Consider the following 19072-nt stretch of genomic DNA (forward strand, 5'->3'; position numbering starts at 1 on the left):
TTTAGCGATGATATCCCAAGTATATTAAGGCTCTGTTGGACCCCCCCACCCCACCTGGGTGTAAGCATCATAAGCTATATATATGTGTAAGATGCATATTGCACAAAGCTCAATTAATGGGGAAAAGGTTCCAGAACCAGCGATAAGACCTACAAAAGATGGTACCAGAAGATCGGAGCTGTGACACAGAACCTCCATAAAACTGAGACAGCGTAGACCCAGATAATGCTCCATCTGCTGGGTCTCTGCAGGAGCTCAATCTCCTATGTGGTTTTCCCGTCGTCATTACATTCTCCCGAGGTCACCGTAGGACAGTGGGTCTTACAACTAGTAGGTCTCACGACTAGTAGGTCTCATGACTAGTAGGTCTCATGACTAGTAGGTCTCACGGCTAGTAGATCTCACGACTAGTAGGTCTTACAACTAGTGGGTCTCACAACTAGTAGGTCGCATGACTAGTGGGTAAACTAGCATCTTCTGTAGACCATCTGCCCTCCGACTAAGTAGACTGCTTCTCCCAGTTTTGAAGGGCATTGGAAACCAGGCATCGCCTCCCCACACTGTGCCATTAGCAACCGCCGCATGTAAAACACGAATATTAAAATAGACACACACATTCTTTCAGGACGCACACTCTCCTTCACACACTCTCTGTATCGTCCTCTTTGAAGAGGACTGGTGGCTCCTCGGATCACAGTTTTGGTGCTGCTTCCTAGAGATGGTCAAGCCGGCCAGAGCCGAGTCTCTGTGCCCACCTTGCCAAGCTACGCATGATCTAGGCTGAACATGGCCTTTGGATATGGAGGATCGGAACCTTAGAACTGCTTGTAAGACCCGGAACACGCGGGTTTACAGAGCCCGGACACTGCCTTCGACATGACCCAAAAATGGCTTCCATCAAGCAAAGTTAGCTCAACAAGCATAATTAAATTACTGCGAAACTATAAAACAGATTAGGACTCCAAACACAGACCATAGCGAGCGCCGAGCATTCTCGTTACCGCGCCGTGCGATGACCAGCACCTCTAGGACCGTTAGGCGCCTGCAGATTCCAGATCTTACTACACTCTTTGTAATTAAATGTAAATTTGACAGAATTCGATGAATTATTAATGTTTGCCGGATCGCTGTGCTGTTACATGGCGCTCTGTTCTAGAATGCGTTCTTTTAACTCTGAGCTGGAATCCTATTTTTTGCATTGAGCGGGGGGGGCAGCTAAAGAGTCCTTTGTCGGTCGTAGAGCCACAACTCCCACAATGCTTAGCCAGCGGCCTTAACGGAACGCGCTCTATGTTTAGCAAAGCATCGAGAGACCCGTAGCTGTACGGCAGCTGTAGAGCGTCGAGAAGTGGAGATATGCATATAATTGAGTAAAGGGTACAGCTAGCGGGTGGTGTACACTGCCTGCGCTCTGTGCTCTGCATTGTTTAAACAGAAGGGGGAGCTCAGGGGATTGAAAATGCAAATCATATTTGCAGAAATTCATGCGTTACGTCGGTGAAGTCAAAGAATTAACTCTTTACTACTGATCACCTCATGCCGTTGAAACACTATTAATAAAAATATTATTATTTATTGATTTATATGGCACCATCATATTCCGCGGCGCTGTACAACAGGCAATTAGTCCATCACATAACAATTTGGACAAAAGGTGGGGAGGGTTCTGCTCATAGGAGCTAACAATCTAGGAATAAACAGCTATGGGCAATGACACCAATAGTGTGTGGGGGGGGCTAGGTGGGCTTGATGATTGACAGCCCAGGTTTCCATGCCGTTCTGCAGCAGCTAAAGTCGGTCAGTCTTCTATTTCATCCAGATTTCCTGGGATAGGGGGAAAAATAAACGTAACTCAACGGAAGCGGCATCTTTCCAGTACCGGGTGTGTGGACAGCACCTGCCAAAGGTCCGTCAAACCCCGCATTCTAAAATTCACTTTTATTTACCAATAAAAACCTGGTAGAAATTGAAAAAAAACAAACAAATAAAATAAAAAAAATTCTCCATTTACTGTTTTAACAAAAAACTGCAACATTTTAGCCGTGTTTATTGTCACACACAGATTTGTTTGTAAACATTGCTAACTGGGTGTGATCTAATTAGATAATTTATTATGTATGTATATATATATATTTATATATATATAACTGTACATGTAAAATATTCTATATATGCTCTATGCTGCAGAATATGATGGCTCTATATAAATCAATAAATAATAGCACTGATACATAATAGACACATCCAGAGACATATATATATATATATATATATATATATATATACACGAGATTGTATATGTGCTTGTATATGTACATATAGAATATTCTATATCATAATATTTTACACATAATCATGGATATATATATATATATATATATATATATATATACACAGTATATATGTGTAATACGATATTATATACAATCATATTATGAGAGATTATACATATGTGTGTGTGTAATAAGATATTATATACATATTATACGATATTCTATATAATAATATATCACACATAATCCTGGACATATATGTGTAATAATGTGTCACATAGAATGATATTATGAGACACTATATGGAGTCACAGGTCACGTATATGTCTCCAGGTGGGCGCACCGGCTCTCCACGCGCAGCACCTGCAGCCTCCCTCCCCTCCGGCTGCGCTCTCTCTGCATCCCTCTCCCTCCCTCCCTTCTGCTCCCCGGGCCCGCCCCCAGTCCCGCCCTCTCATGAATAGGAATGAGGCGGCGGCGCTCTCCAGTGGCTGGCGCGGCTGTCAGTCTGTCAGCTACATGTTGGTTGCCTGGGCTCGGTCGCAGTGATCCCGAGGAGTCGGCTGGGAGCTGTCCTGACAGCCCATGTGTGCTCGCTGCCGCCGCTCGCAGCCCCGTATGCCTTCACTCCATGGCTGTATCCCGGCTCGCCTCTCACCGCTCCGGCCAGCTCTGATACCGCCCGCCGTCATGCGCTCGGGTGTCTCCGGGAGCCGCGCTCACCTCACAGCGGTGGGCTTGGTGCTGCTAACTTTCTGGGTCCAGGTAAGGCTGCCTCCCGGTGCAGGGCTAACGGTCTGCACCCCCGGGGATCCCCCCTCAGAAACAGCCGGCCCCTCACCGGCTTCACTTACATGTCTTATGTAACATGGCATGTACGCAGGGCACACAGAACATGGATCCAGGAGGGCACATGTGCAACCTGCGTGTTACATACAAGAGAAAATGCATTCTACTTATTAGAGATCCCCTCCATCATCCAAAGTTACTCTGTGTGTAATATATATATATATATGTATATATATCTATCTATCTATCTGCATGTATGTGATAATATATATATAAATATATATATAGTATGTGTGTGATAATATATATATATATATATAATATATTACATACTATGCATGCTGATGTCTCCCCCGAGGGTCTGTATATCTGCCCCCGGGTGTAATTCTATATGTTGTATGCACGTTGCATGCAGTGCTGGTGAGGCACACGCTGCGTACCCGTGGATCTGGGTGGGTGCCGTGGGGCCGCTGTTGCATTTCCAATTAGCGATTGGCTGCTCTTTCTGCATTTAAGTCATGCGATAAGCGTCCCCGCGTGGGAAGGGGCCGCAGCGTTCGCCGCATGCAGTACGTGCAGCTCGAGACCTGCCTGTGGTGGTGGTCGTCGACTAAGTGCAGCTCCCCGCTGCTGCATGCCCCTTCTCCCCCTCCGCCCGGCTCCGTAGTAATGTCTCTCCCCTGTTTGATGTGTTATTTTTAGGTTTCCCAGTCCACGGGTTATTTCGAGCTGCAGCTGAACTCGCTGAAGAATGTCAACGGAGAATTGTCCAGCGGGGAATGTTGCGATGGCGTGAAGAGTCCGTACAACCAGGACTGTAGCAGCGACGAGTGCGACACCTATCTCCGGGTCTGCCTGAAGGAGTTCCAGGCCAAAATCACCCCTTCTGGCCCGTGCAACTATGGCTCTGGATCTACTGCGGTGCTTGGTGGAAATACTTTTTATTTGAACAACAAATACACCCACCAGGGGAAGAACGGCCCCGGCGACGGTGGCAGGATTTTAATCCCGTTCCAGTTTGCATGGCCGGTAGGTTCCTCGCCCTCTTCATTGTATTTTTCGGTAGCGATTTAATGTTTGGATTCTGGTATACGGATAGCGATGAGTTAACGGCATCGCTAACGAGACATAATTGCCCCAAAATTCCACGTTTTATATGTATCCAGGTTACGCTGAGCTCATGTTATTGTCGCCGACGCATGCAGTTGGGTCCCCCGGGGACAAACGGCTATGATTTCCCCCCCCTTTATACCTTGATTTGTTGGCTCTGTACCAGATCGTGCAGTACAAGCTGCAGCTGCTGCATTACCGCTTGCGAGTTGCAGCTTCCTTTATCTGCAAAGCTTATTTGTGCCACCCCCCCCTAAAATCTGAATATAATTGCCGGCTTTGTTTACTGCGAGGTGTAAAATAAAGGGTTTGTGGTTTGGCTCTCGCACGTTCGGTGAGTTTTCCCCTTTTTTGGGGGGGGGGGGTGGGTGTTTGGAGGAGCTGCGAGGTTGGGTTTGCCTCCCAGCGAGCCTCCTCGGGTTGGTCGGGAAGCCGCTGTATTACCTGTTCACCTGACTCTGCATGGATACCAAGCACCTGAGCGTCTTGTAACCGTGGGTTTGCACAGGGTGCAGCTCTGAGCGGCCGCAGAACGTTAATTACGGCTGTGACACCTGCCTTAGCCGTTTGACTCTTGTTTCATTGTACGTCGTGCGGCCGAGAACGCTGCCAATCCCTTTATGTCGGGGCGAACCCGCAGTGTTCCCATGTATACTGAATTCCATCCTTGTATAAACCGTGTGTCGAAACCGAGATAAATCGTTCGATAGAAATGTTTCCCGTTTGGAATGTCCTGCCGAACGCCGTCATCTTGCGCTGACTTTCTGGTCCTTGTGCCGCGTTTAGATGATATATAATATATGTATGTATTATATATGTGTTGGCTGGCAGCCTGGTTTATATACCCGGTTGAGTCCTGGGGGCTCTGAGGCTGCTATTTCATGGCTACAGGTGGCAGACAGATTACACTCAGCCGGCGCTATGGGAGAGGAGGCTGCCTCCGTGCCGGAGACTCCTCCGGGGACTGCCGTGGCACCTTGGGGGTGTGCCGCACGCTTGGGCTCCGAGTCCGCTGCGGGCTACGAGAAGGTGGGGTCTGTGAAGATGACGCGGACCTAGCGTGTGTGTGTGCGTGTGTCAGCACACGTGACAGCTTTAGTTCGATCCGTGTTGGTTGGCTGAAGGTGTCTGAGAAATCTTACAGATCAAACCATGGGAGGTAATTATCCCTTTCCGGTGCAGGGGAGAATAATAATGTTTTGTTGCCTGAGTCTTTGGCACCGAAGGGGTTAAATCACCTGGCAGCCTCGGTCGAAGTGACTCTTTGCTCTTCTGTCGCTCCGTCTGCTGATGTACGGATCGTTACTCGTTAGGATTCCCCGTCAAACGCCGCAGGATAATAGAATCCTTTGCTGAGGATGTTGGGCTCATTTTTTATTTTGTTTATTTGTTTTGTTTTTCTCCGTCTTGCATTTTCACGACCAAAAGTAACAGCTCTGTTTTCTGAGATAACGCAATTCCTAGCTCTCGACGGTTTTATTTCTACAGGTTATTCTTCATTTATTTATAATTTTTCGTGCTGGTATAGAAGTACATGTTGAAATACTGTACGCGAAATTCCATTCCGTGCGGTCATCCGCCCCGTTACCGTACGCAGGATGAGTGGCCTCCTCTAACTGTTAGAAACCCAATCCGAGTGTGAGTGTGTGGCATGTCAGTAGTGCTGGCTCTGTGCGAGATTAAAGCGTATTAAACATGAGGTTTCACCAATGGCTCATGTAACGTCCCCCTTCCCCCAATCCCTCTGATACCCCTTCTTCTTCCCTCGGACCGAGACAGGTGTACCCGGCCACAGATCACATGCAGCAGGGATCACCGGCCTCGCTCCGCGCTGCACAAATCCACTCGTCTAAATTTACCCCCCGAGCGTTGATGAAACGTCTGCGTTTCGCAGAATGCCGTCTCCTCTTACGCTTTAAAAAAAAAAAAGGGTTTTGGGAGGGATTGTTCGGGGACCGGAGACGAATGGAAGCGGCGTATGAGTGCGATGTAACGATGGGTGGGAAGAGGTCGCCGACTCCGCTGCCGGGAGTGTCGCGTAGGTTTGTGCCAAGTGGTGTTGTGTTTTGCTTTAACGTTTCTGAGCTCGAAACATGTTTTTGGGTGATATTTTCCTTCTTCCAAGAACGGTGTGTGTATGTGTGTGTTGTTTGGAATGCATAGGTTAGATATTTAAATGGTGGATATGGCCCCTGTTCCTTTAGAATGTCATGTTTTAGAAGAGAAAATGAAATGCGTACATGACCACCAATTAAAATAACGGGGTCTTCAGGGACTGAATTGAATCCCGCTTCCGTTTTGCTCACAAGCTCCTGTATCTCTCGAGTATAGGTGGATTTTTGTGGGGGAAATGTATGTTTACTTTAATTTAGTGATGGCTCTAAATATAGTGCACCCATCTGTATGACATTTACACCAGTACTTAAGAAGTAGAGCAAAGTACTTTCCCGTTTGTGTGTGTGTGTGTGTGTGTGTGTGTGTGCTGGGCAGCGGGGATCAGGTTTTCTGTCGGGTGTCGTGATGTGTAAAAGGCAACCCACGTGGCTCGTGTAGCTCTGCTTCTTCTCCATAGCCCTCTTCTTGCGCATGCGCCAGCAAAATGCTCATGGTTAGCGCTGGCCGCTCAAAACGAGATGTGGCTGATGAGGAGGCTTCCCGGGGAACGGCCGTGGACTCTGTGCTGAATGAGCTTATTGCGTCACGTTTAAGGCGTCTGTAGGGGGCGCTCTTCAGAAACCATGTCAACACGCGTCCTGCTTCTAGGATACCTGTTGCTGATCTCTAGTCTATTCTAAGCACCTGTAGTTGTGGAAATATGCTTAATGTCTGGAATCTTGGGATTCATTTGCAGTTTTCTCGCTTATTTTGTACCCGTTCAAAGTCTGTGTTTCTGTAAGAACCTTTGTGAGATTGTGTGTGCAAAATTATCTTTGAATTTCAATTTGTACCGTTTTGGAGAGGCTTTTATTGTTGCTGCTGAGGATGAATTATTCTATCCTCCCATCATCCTGGTCGCCGACCGTCCTGTTTTCAGTTCAGCGTATTGTCTTGTGACGTCCCGACACCCGGGCGTGGGAATCTCGCAGGTGTTACAAGAACTGCTTTTGGGAGAGACTTACAAAAGAGCAAAAAAAAAAAAAAAAAAATCCTCATTCCCTTCTTGCTATCCTCCCCATCCCCAAATTCATTCTTTTCTGGATCGGAACGTCGCGTTGCTTTTAGAATCTACTTCTCTCTCTCTGAAACAAATGATTTTGTGTCGCTTCGGTTGCTCAAACACGAAGCATTCTGTTTAACCGGCTTCCAAAATCTTCAGCTATGCGATGGATGGGGGGGGGGGTGTGCAGAATTTCAAGGCTAAACGGCAGTCCCCGTCAGTCGGTTCAGAAGCTTATAGCTTGTTGCTTAGGAACTGGTAATAGTCTTTTAAGTAACCAATTAGTTGCCCTATGGATAGAAGCTCCAGAAACCAAACACCTGTTCAGGTTTCACGCCGGATAAGACTTCAGAAGCTCAGTCCAGCGATTCCCTGGCCTTTTTATTATCATTAATGATAATATAATCAATATTATGTCGCATAGCTCTCCTTTCATTATTTATTTTTCCCTGGGAAAGCTAAATATGCTCGCTTTTCTTTCTTCCTATTGCGTTCCTGGAGTTGCCATCTGTGAATAACTCCGGTATCTTGTGATGCGTTTCAAATCTGTTGTAAAATAAACCTCTTCGATATTTATGCTTTACCAAAATAACCGAACCATGTGGACTCACCCCCTTAAGCAAAAAGGAACGATCATATGATATAATGTAGCAGTTTTCTCCTGCCAATTCCCATCTGAGCCATAACGGCCCCTTTTTATATATTTTTGTTAATTAGCCTGTAAGTCGCGGCACTTTGTTTATCGTGATTATTCCTTCCCGTGACGTTATCTCCGCTTTAATATGAAGTTGCTGATGATCGCTCATTGGTCCAGGCACGGAACTTTCTGGCCAATGAACGCAGCCCCGGGGAGGTTAAATAGACACAAGTATCTCTGAACCAATGGCGTTTATTTTCCGTTTATAACTAGATACGGTAAAGTGATCCAAATGTTCTGAAGGTTACCTTATGATTTTAAACCTATTGCCCTGTTCTACATAGTAAGGGCGTAGCACGTAAGACCCCCACAAAGGTGGTCTGTCACAATTCTCTTGCGATACGCATTTTGAAAGAATGCGCTAAGTGATAGAAATCCATATTTTTTCTTCTTCTAATCAGATCAAAAGTGTTTTTAATTAAAAAAAAAAAAAAATTAATAAATTAAAAAAATCTGAGCTTGAGGGGATTGTCAGATGAGATTGAGAAAGATAAATCACGTATGCATGATACGGGGCGCACAGTTTAATAAAAATCTAGGTAGACTTAACTCTTTCCCAAGTAATTGTGTTTTTTGTATTTATTTATTTCTTTTTTCCTCCCCGTTTGTCTTCTATGAGGTATACCATGGGCAGGAATGCTCTACGTTGTGTACACTTGCCAGTCAAACGGTTATTGTTTATATATAAAAACGTTATGCATTTTTGAAGCTATATTTAGATGCTAGAAAGCTGGAACTCGCCCAAGAACAGATAAAACAACAAAAAATATTCTAGTAATAGTACAATGAAGACCCCACCCCTCCCCCCAGTCCATGTAATCCTAAATAAATCTGTTTCATGGGCTCTGTATGGTACGTTTAATGGGTGAGATACTAAGATATGTGATAAATTTATTGCATGCCACCGGCACACGGGCCGCTGCCGCCTTCAATGTGGAAACTCATCTTCCCCGGCTAAAAATAGGAATGTAAATTGCTGCCACCATCTGAAGGACGAATCAATGAAGTCATCCCTACAAGAAAATGCACAGGATTAAACTTTTAATCCCCGATGTGCGGCAGACAGAACGAGACGCGTCCGATACCTGCGTATGAGGTAGGCTCGCGGAAGCACTTGGCCGAGTGAGTGATGGGGGTGAGTGTGGCTCAGGACGACGTGGACGTCTTATACTCTGTGTCTGTATTATAAACGTCATGAATGAGTACTTTAAAGGGACACGGCAGCCATTGTATGTATTTTAATGCTGATGATGGCGGTGTGGGGGAGGGGATTCTGCAATCCCTTCCAACTAATACCCTCCAAATGACCACCTTTGGGGCTGATCGTGGAAGACAGAGCATTAGCCTGGAGCCTGGCGAGAGAAAGTCCTCCGCAAATTGTTGAGCCAGTTTTAATGTATTTTTATTTTTTTCCTTTTTTTATATTTGGTGGAAAAACAAAACTACTACAAACGCTACCCTATCTTTGCCCAATTTTCTTCACCCAATCTATATATATTATACATACATACATACATACATACATACATACATTTAATGCACATGTTTGCTTGCCTGTACGTTCAATTGATTACCAGTCGTGTTCCATACGTGGGGAATCCTGGCTCTCTCTGATTGGGTTGGTTACATGGTTTTTGTCACGTAAGGGCCCATGGACGGTTATGCATGACCCAAGGGTGAGCCTGGCTACATACATGAGCCTTGGATGCACATGTGTCTGCCCTGCATGCATGTGCGGGTCTTTCTCCAGCAACCTCACGCTATGTTGCCTTCAGCTATGGGGCCTTCAGCTATGGGGCCTTCAGCTATATGGCCATCTTCCTCATTCCCTTATGCATTATGCATTCGTTGGAAAGAAGACACACAGCTTGGTACGCCCTGCGGACATAGTATTCCTGCCACATGGAATTTGAAGAGGAAACGCCATGTTTTTGCCAGTGTTAATTACCGCTTGAGCAGAGATCAAGTCAAATTATAGTAATTATCCACATTTTGGGCAATAAAATGCTGCGAAATCATTCACATCCTCTTTTTATGGTCCCTATACAATGCTATATTTAATTTTAATCACTAAGCTCAGAAGCCGGTTCCAAAATATTTCTCAAGGTTTTAATGCACGGGATTGGTTCCCGCGCGTTTTGCTCGGCGAAGGAAGACTTTCTTGGACAGGTGACTTAAGGGGATTTTTTTTTAAAATAGGCTATTAGAGCAGAAAGCATGACGGTCGGGCAAAAGGTGGCAAAAAAAAGCTACTTTAAATGCACACACAAATATATTTCCCCCGGTGACCATTCTGGGAAGCGATCGTTCTCTCCGGAGAGCAAACAAACCATCCGTGTTACCGTGTACTGCACATGCATAGCTAAAAATACTCTTGCGGGAAGGGAAGCATACTGCGTGTAACATGTAATTGTACCGTGTGTGGCAGACATCATGGTGCTGAATGGACCCCACGGCATTGGGGATGTATTACGAGTGTCCCTGTGTCTCTCTGTAGATCGCAGCGAGGGCTTTCCGATATTTGCTGTCTTGTCTCTGTTACCAAATGAAACGTAATACGCTTGGTGTTGTATAAATCATGCGGTTCAGACGTGTACTGTACTTACACTGTACAGCGACGGCAGGCAGTGACTCCAAGAAACCGGCTTCCCGGGCTCAATGCAGAATGTGATATATTGTTTTATTTATAGTGGACGTTTTTGGTGCGCGAGGCAGGTAGTGTCGTCACCGGGCCGCTTTTCCTCAAAAGCTTGCGTTCTACGTACAGGATTTAGTCTTGGGTCCGTGTCATTGTGTAAAGCAGGGATCGACAAATTGAATTTGAATCTAGGGGCCAGCCCCAAACACACACTATCACCATACACTAATACACACGCTAACACTATATGCTGACATAAATACGCCTACTAATGCCGTACTGTAACGCAAGCACCACGCTACATTTACACACTGACTCTGACATACACAGCACTCATGCTCGCTTCTGCTTCCATGTGGGTGCGATGTGAAGCCAGTGACGGGAGACACCCAGCGGCATTATGTGACCCGGCTTCTACACCGGAGTCATGGTGAACCCTATGGTTCCTAGTCGCCATGGCGACCTGGCTTCCGGGGTTTGCATTGCCCTGATGTAGCGCATACTTCTGTCTTCTGTAGTTGGCAGGGAAGTTGCAGTTTCATCTCACCAGTTTGGCTGTATAGTTGTCTTCTGCTGTATTAAGAGTGAGATTTCTTGGGCTGCCCTACCTATAGAACTGTACTCTTTCACTTTTTTAAGCGGGACTTTCCCATGCAAAGCGGGACAGTTGAGAGCCATGCTATATGTGTAACTCGTACATGTCCAAGGCAATGGGTGGTATGTATTAAGTTGCATGCTACAAAAAAGACCATAAAGAATGAAGCTTATCCAGTGCCCCCCGCTACACCGTTGCGTCTGTTTGAATACGGCTTTGTACCGTGGTTGGAGTGGTTATATCCTCTGTTCACTACCCATAATACCGCGTTCTGTTGCTCCCTGCAGTCATTGCCAATATAGCGTCGGACACCGCCATGTTTTATGCGTACGGCTGCTGAGGCAATAAGCTTTGAGCAGAAAATTATGTCTTGATTTTTGAGCCAACGTGACCAGCTTGGGAAAAGATTGGTAGTTCCAAGGAACTCTTTAGCATCAGTGAGTGAATGAGGTACCAGAGGTGTCATTCCTCAACACGTGTCTTGCGGAAGAATACAAATTAAAGATGGACTTTGTTGAGCTATTTTTTTTTATTTTTTGCAGTTTCTTTCCAGGTTTTATTTCATGGAATATTTGTTTTCTTTTAAGAGAATATGGTGTCTATCGATCCCTATGTCGGCCAGCTTACACTTATATTGACTTTTGTAACCAAATGTATTGTCCTGACTTTTCATGGTGAGATATTTTTGTCGTGAAGCAGGATCAAGTCCTCCCTTCTGGCACAGGTTTAACATTTTTATTGTAAATGTAAAGTAAATTCTAAAAATTATAGTCCATTATTTTACTGTATCTTACGATAGCAACATTTAAGGGGGGCACTTATCAGTATCTGCACAATTACCCTATTGGGGCACAATTTACTATCATTAAAGGGACATGTTTTAGCTTCAGAGGGCCGCCGCCAGCATATTTTTGGGACAAAGCAAGCCTTCTCGAATGGTAATTGTGGAAACGTTGAAGCCGCGCGTTGTCCTTGCGCAGAATCCCCCCCCCCCTCTGCGCTCTTCATCTTGCGATCCACAACGTAGAATTTGGCTGTGGTTTTGACCAACTCCGAGGGTTATTTGGAGATCCGGTACGCTCTGTTCTTAAGAGGGTTAAGCAGACTTCTAAAACCGTGTCCAGGCTGTGGCAGATGGAATGCCTGTTTATTTCAGGCTTAACACATCCCCTTATATCTTATTTTTGTGCGTCAACAGAGTTTGCTGCTGAAGGTACATAGCAAGCATTTGAAGGATTTAAGACCCCCCTGCTTGAATGTGAACCCCTTATTTGAAAGGGGTAACTTGGTGATGTTTAAAAAGCCGATTTCCCCCATTTATATAGATTTCCCTTGCGTGCCGTGTATTTATTTATTTTTTCCACCCCCTTGCCTTAGATGAGCCGTATTGTAGCAGGTTATTTCACCATGTTGACTTTTGTTAGGAATCTGGCTTTGCGCGTTTCTCGGAATCCTCCTTCTGTCCTGTTAATCAACATGATGTCTTCGGTCCCGCTGTATTATGATGTTATTTCAGGCATCAATAAGCTGTTAAAAGCCAGAATGTGCTTTACTTTCCAAATGCAGAGGGATTATGGCAGAGCTGTGAAATATCTCAGAACCTCCTGTCATTTCTGGGGGGGGGGGATGGTTTGCCCCCCCCCCACTATTACAAAACCCAGGTTTATCGGCACAGAATGGGGGGGCGGTGATGGTTGCAGTAACAGGTGCACTTGGGGGAAAACGAATTTGTGGTAGGTATCTATCTAAATACTTCAGTAGAAATCCTTGGTGTCCTCTTCTACATTGTCATTTATTTTAATATATTTTCCTTTAATATTGGTTTACAAGTAGGGCGCTCCCCAAGTACAATGCCACCTGGCTACAGAACCTGCATAATTTAATTACTTTATCTTTCCTTTAACGTCTCCCAAACCGATCCCAGCCAATCGGATTCCACCAAACATCACAGATGGCCGGGTTTACTGATGATTCGGAAGTCGACGATGTGCAAAGTTTTTCATTTGTGTTTGAGAATCAAATTAGTTTTTTTCCTATCATGTCTGTTATGCAAAGTCGCAGTGATAGTTCACGTGTTTGAGAATAAGGAATATCTGGGTTTTACTCTGTATGTGTGTCCTTGGAGCAGACTGATGGTGTTGACCATCGGTATATGTAACAATCATTCTAGGTTCAGCTATTATGACTCGGGATAAAGCCCTTTTTATCCTGTTCAGAGCCCACTCGTTTCATTCGCACGGGATCCCAAATCTCTTCTGGTCTGACCTTTTGAAAGAGAAAAAAAAAAAAAAAACATCTTCCAGAACTGAAACGATGACATGTAACGTGAGATTTAATATTATAAGTGATGGTCTGCGCGCTCCGCGGTGATGGTAAACAGAACGGCTGCAGGAGAGCCCCGAGTCCTGTAATTTACATTGTACTTCTGCAAATACGGGATTCGTGTGCTGGCTTGTCTCCCGTATCGAGACAGCTGGTGGTTCTTCTTCTCCTTCCTGTCTAGTCTTAAAGTGCTTCATGCTTTGGTCTGCTGATGACTAAGGACAATAATATATGCCACGTGTGGTACTCTTCAGACTGTTGGATCATGCCACCTTCCATAGCCCAGGGGTAGACATGGGCTGAGAAGGTCTATCTTGTCGAGGCTGTGTTGGCGAAGCTCTGGAGGCGATATCAATTTATTCTGACTTGGGAACTTCTGGGTCACTAAAACTTGTCCTTCCCTCGCCTCCCTCATGTTTTATGACAGGGACGCAAATTAGGTCACACGTAAGACACATGGATGTGTTCTAGTAGGAATTCTGGAGCATTGCTGTATGACCGGCGTGCGCCTTGTATTGTATTACTTGCTTTATCCCCCCCAATGTTAAAATTTGGTGCTCCTTGTCCTGGTCAGACCTGAATGCTTCGAGGGATAGCAAGATGTGTAAGGGGGTTGTGGTGGTCTTTATTTGAGGTGGCAACACCGCTTTTCTTTATTTTACCTGTCTATTCTATTTATAATACCCTTTTATGTTTTCGGACAGTCATTGCTTTCCATCTACATTTTTATTTTAGGTGAAATATTCCTGCTTTTTTATGTTTCTATGGATATATTTACTATCTCTACCATTCCTCTTATGCCATCATTAAACGTACCGAGCTCTGCCGTCGATCGGTTTCATCTTGTCCTCCGTCTCTCATCCCTCGTACAAATCTTTCTTATTAAGCACCTGAACCCCTGGGGGGTGGGGGTGGGGGGGGGAGACTTGGCACTCGGCAGCCGTACAAAGTGTCTGCACTTGCAACATTTCGGGAAGTGATGTAATTGTTGGGGGAAGGACTCGGGTCTCCTGATTTTAACCCCCTTTCTGTCATGTAATGCTTGCAGCGCACTTACGAGTGATTACATTTTGTTACGTGATTGATTTGGCATGGGGGGGGTTTAAGAAACATGAGGCCGGCATCCTTTTCCTAACGGAAAGATGTAGCTAATGGGCAGTATCGGTGCTGTAGATGAGATACCCTGGCGGGGGGGGGTATGTATAAACATTCGAGATCCAGATACGAACCGACAGCGGTTTAGCTGTGACCCTGCCTCGTCCGACGCACTCTAAAATATTAAAATATTTGCTATTGATCTGTATGCATTAGATGCTTCCGCTAGATCTGCCGACCCAGCAGAATGGATGATGAAATCAAGGGCGTGCGGTCGCCCAATTCACAGACCGTTTATGCGTGTTTATGTACTGATTTTGGCTTTCGTGAAGGTTTGTGTGTGTAAATAACGAGGCGAGGCATCCAGAAGGGCTCCCGAGTCTGACATGAAAGTGTTTATTTTCTCCGAAAAGTTGCCAGGAATAAGCCGTGCCATTTGATACTGGTGGGATCCGGCTACACTGGAGCCTGCGAGCGGCTAGAAACGAGAGCGAGGAACGCAATCCGAAAGGAATGACGACTTAACCTTGAGCGTGAATGCTGTTACAGGAGTGCGTGTGATGCCGCCTGTCACCTGCCATACATTATATTTAAACAAAATAGAAGAGGGTTTCATTATTTTCCAGATGTCTAAATTCCATGGCAGAACCCAAAATATTCCATGTCTTTATTACATGTGAGGATGGCACATTCTGGGCAATTTGGATGTCCAATGGTCACCTTTGCAGCGGTGGTGTCTGTTTGACTTCCCTCCACCTTAATGCAGAGGAGGTTTATGGGGGGGGGGGACCCACCAGACTTCCCAAACCATTGTGACTGCCTCTTGTAACCTCACGTGAGGTTATGAAGGAGTTGTATTCATTGTTAATTAGGATGTTGGTGTTCCGCAGCCTTTAACCAGCTTCAGCTATTGCTTAGTGTGATGGTTTTGTTTTATGTTCAGAACTTGTTATATTTTTTATTGTTTTGTATTTTGAAATGTGGAAGCAGTGAGCTGAGGTACAGATTTTTGGAAAGTGATTATTGTTCAAAATAAGTATCGCTTCTGTCATCATCTTCAAATGGTGTGTGTGTGTGGTTGCATTCTTCTTGAACATGTAGGAACTTGAAGGAAGACATGCTTGTTTTCCGTCGCTCTGTTTTGATGAATCTTACATTCTGTAATATAAAGACACCATGTTCAGCGCTTATTTTCTCCGAACGTGGAACAATATACTTTGGTAAGCGGTACAAATGGATGGTCTTTCCACCTGGGTCCTTCAGCCTGACTAGGTTTTTTTTTTTCCTCCTCCTCTGGAGGGCCTGTACTTGTACCCACAGGACTGCATGGTTGGCTGCGATTTTTGTGTCTCGCAGTGGCCCAAGTACAAATTAGCATTACTGCACCACGTTGCTTGGCCAAATGTTGATCTCGTTGGTTTCCCGAGAGTTAAGTCTCAACAATGAACGGTACAAGATATGTTCAGGAAGCCACAAATGTGTTTTTGTTTTGTATTTTTTTTTTTTCTTATACAGACGGCCACACTTCATTTAGTCAATAGAAGCCATAGTCAAGTTTATACACTAAGACGGTAATACAAGAAATGCCCACAAATCTGCTCCTGCCAACGCCTGGCTCCCTGTTGTTAGTGCTTCGGCACAAATAGTTTGGTATTCGTGTCTTTGTGAAAAATGACTATGCAAGATTCTGAAAGCCACATGTCCTTTAAACAAGAGTGCACCTTTAGGCATGGCAACACCTTCACTGCAAGAGTAACCACTTCCACGGTGGCTTTTAATGACTTGCGGGGCACTACTAACAATCCTAGTTGGAGAACCACAACGTTCTACTGTTGTGTTCTTAGTGAAGCGATCCGGCAGACTAAGAAGTCTTTTGGATTCACGCAATACTTCTGATTTAGTGGAGTTCCCACTGTCTCTTGACTGGTGCACATAAACAATGGTTTTTCCATTCCTCGTTTATTCAGTTTGGGCCAGAATTTTTTAACGAGGCTTTTTATAATTCTAAACTACTGCCGTCGGCTTTTGGAGCAGTGCAGGTGTCCTCGGCTTGAACTCCAGAGATATAACAATGATATCTAACGCTCCGGTGAGTTGCAGCTGATGTCACTTAATGCCCGGATGCTCAGCTTGAGTCTGTAGAAACATGGGGGGGTTAATTAACCTCCTTTCCAAGTTGTGTATTCTATATGTAGACTCAATATTTACATTGTGCCGCATGGAGGCCCTGGTGGTTTTTTTTTTTTTTTTTTCCTGCAATTTTCGGGAGATGAGATTCCATCGAGTTCTCTTTAGCGAAACCAGGAGCTAAGTCTGGTTTTATTTTTGGTTACCTGCTATGCAGTGAGTTCTGTGGAAACCAATGGCGTGTTTGTTAGACAGATGCTATAATAATGCTGTAATGGGCTGTGACTCTTGATGGTGACTTTAGATGTCCTCTCTTAAAACGTTAATAGACCACCTATCAGTCTGGGCGAAATATGGAAACGTGCGGCCAAAGGTGGTGTATCCAGGGAGGCTGATGCTCAGTCGTTGAACTAAACCAGTTGTACCACTTTGTTGTATTAACTCTCAGAAAGAATAGCCTAACACGTGTTCTTTAACATACATGTGCAGTGTCTATGGTATTGCGTTAAAAATTGGTCTTGGTGGCTCTGGCAAAACAAAAAGATTGAGGGCCCCCCCCCAAGTAATGGTGAATCTGTATGTTAACTTTGTATTATGCGTGGGGGGTCTTCTGAAATGCAATAAGCGTCACCTGCCTGTCCCTTTATTACACCGCAGTTATCTGATGATTTGCCTCGGAGACCCCATCGTTTCAATGCATGAACTCATCAGTAAACAAACCTCGGTGCATTTAAAAGACAAAAGCCAAATGACTACAAGACCATACTAGCAGAGTGATGATAGGAACACGTTAAACAAGGAGAATAAATACTCTCCAGTCATACAGAGATGTAAAGTAATACGTTAAAAAGCATAAAAAAATTCTTTTTTTATTATTTGTTTATTTATTGTGCTGTAGTGGACAGATTTGTGTAAAGGGAGCTGCTCATCCATTATTAGTTCCACGGCACTTATATGAATAGCCTTCACTACTGCATATCACGCTTCTAGAATAAAAAATGTACACTGCTGTTCAAAAGCTTGGGGTCGCTTATAAATGTCCTTGGTTTTTGAAACAAAACACTATAGCTTGACGCACAGAGGCCCTTTATCACTCCCATCACTCCTGTGTTCCAATGGCCCTTTATCACTCCCATCACTCCTGGGTTCAAATGGCCCTTTATCACTCCCATCACTCCTGGGTTCGCTAATCCAAGTTTAAAAGGCTGATTGTTAGAAAACCGTTTTTGCGATTATGATGTAGGAATGTCCTTGTTTTCTATGGAAGCCCTTTTTCATGACAAGGGGTATTTTACACCATAAGGCTCAAGCTTGTATGTTTAACTATTATCCTTACAAACACCGTACAGTAACACACACGCCCTAACACTTACTCACGTACACGCATGCTAACACCATACACTAATACACACTAACACTATATGCTGACCTACACACTCCTGCTAATGCTGTAACATGCATCACACTCTTATACACACTGACTTACGCTATACATAAGTACACTCTCTAACACTACGGACACAAACACACTGACTCTGGCACTACAGTGCATTAGACACACACTCACTCATTCAAGATGGCAGCCCGGCTAGTATTTACCCCCTTGTCCTACAAAACCCTGGGAGCCAAGGAGTGGTTTCTAGCCACCTTGTTTGTCGAGCCCTGGTCTGAATGGTAATTTAATATTTTTTCATTTTGACTTTGAAATGCTCTTCATACCGTTTTTGTATGGTACCACATGCACAAGTTAGGTCTTTTACCTATACCATCCGATGACTTTTTGTTTTCATTTAAATTGAGACATTTATTTCTTAAAATTCCATGTTTTAACAGCAATCTTTTCTTTGTTTTCAGAGATCATTTACTCTTATTGTGGAAGCTTGGGATTGGGACAATGAGACCAAAGTTGGTAAGTATATCTGATTAGTACTGGCGTTTTTTTGTTATCCCAGCCCCAAAATAATTTTCCGCATTAAGAAATGTTACATGTCCCTTTTTGCGAGCTGGCAAACTTTGAACTCCACTGGATTCTGTAGCATTAATGGAGCATTGGGATTACCACCAGACTGAGATACTGGAACCCTGGAAAAATAAACTAGTGTTTGGGAAAACTATGATAATATACGGTAACAAAAAAGCTACCAAAGCTGAGACTTTGAGGGACGTGGCGTATCTTCTTCCTCTTGTGCGTCTTGCCCAGCTACGTGTAGGAACTGGTTTATTGATTGTGTTCTTTCGAACTGTCTGTCTCTGTGCTCTCATTGTGTTC

At 44.6% G+C, this 19072-nt stretch overlaps 1 protein-coding gene across 2 annotated transcripts in view; it reads left to right on the plus strand.

Annotated features, from left to right (window-relative positions):
- Window positions 1-2807: 2807 nt before the first annotated feature.
- The window catches only part of JAG2 (jagged canonical Notch ligand 2), a 41426-nt gene continuing 25161 nt past the window's right edge, over window positions 2808-19072 (plus strand). For both annotated transcript variants that reach the window (XM_053475731.1, XM_053475730.1), the window contains exons 1-3: window positions 2808-3038; window positions 3765-4091; window positions 18658-18712. In XM_053475731.1, the coding sequence (XP_053331706.1) occupies window positions 2859-3038; window positions 3765-4091; window positions 18658-18712 (562 nt within the window). In that variant the 5' untranslated portion in view covers window positions 2808-2858. The remainder of the gene's footprint in view (window positions 3039-3764; window positions 4092-18657; window positions 18713-19072) is intronic.

Source organism: Spea bombifrons, chromosome 9, assembly GCF_027358695.1.
Source record: "Spea bombifrons isolate aSpeBom1 chromosome 9, aSpeBom1.2.pri, whole genome shotgun sequence".
NCBI classification, from domain to species: Eukaryota; Metazoa; Chordata; class Amphibia; order Anura; family Pelobatidae; genus Spea; species Spea bombifrons.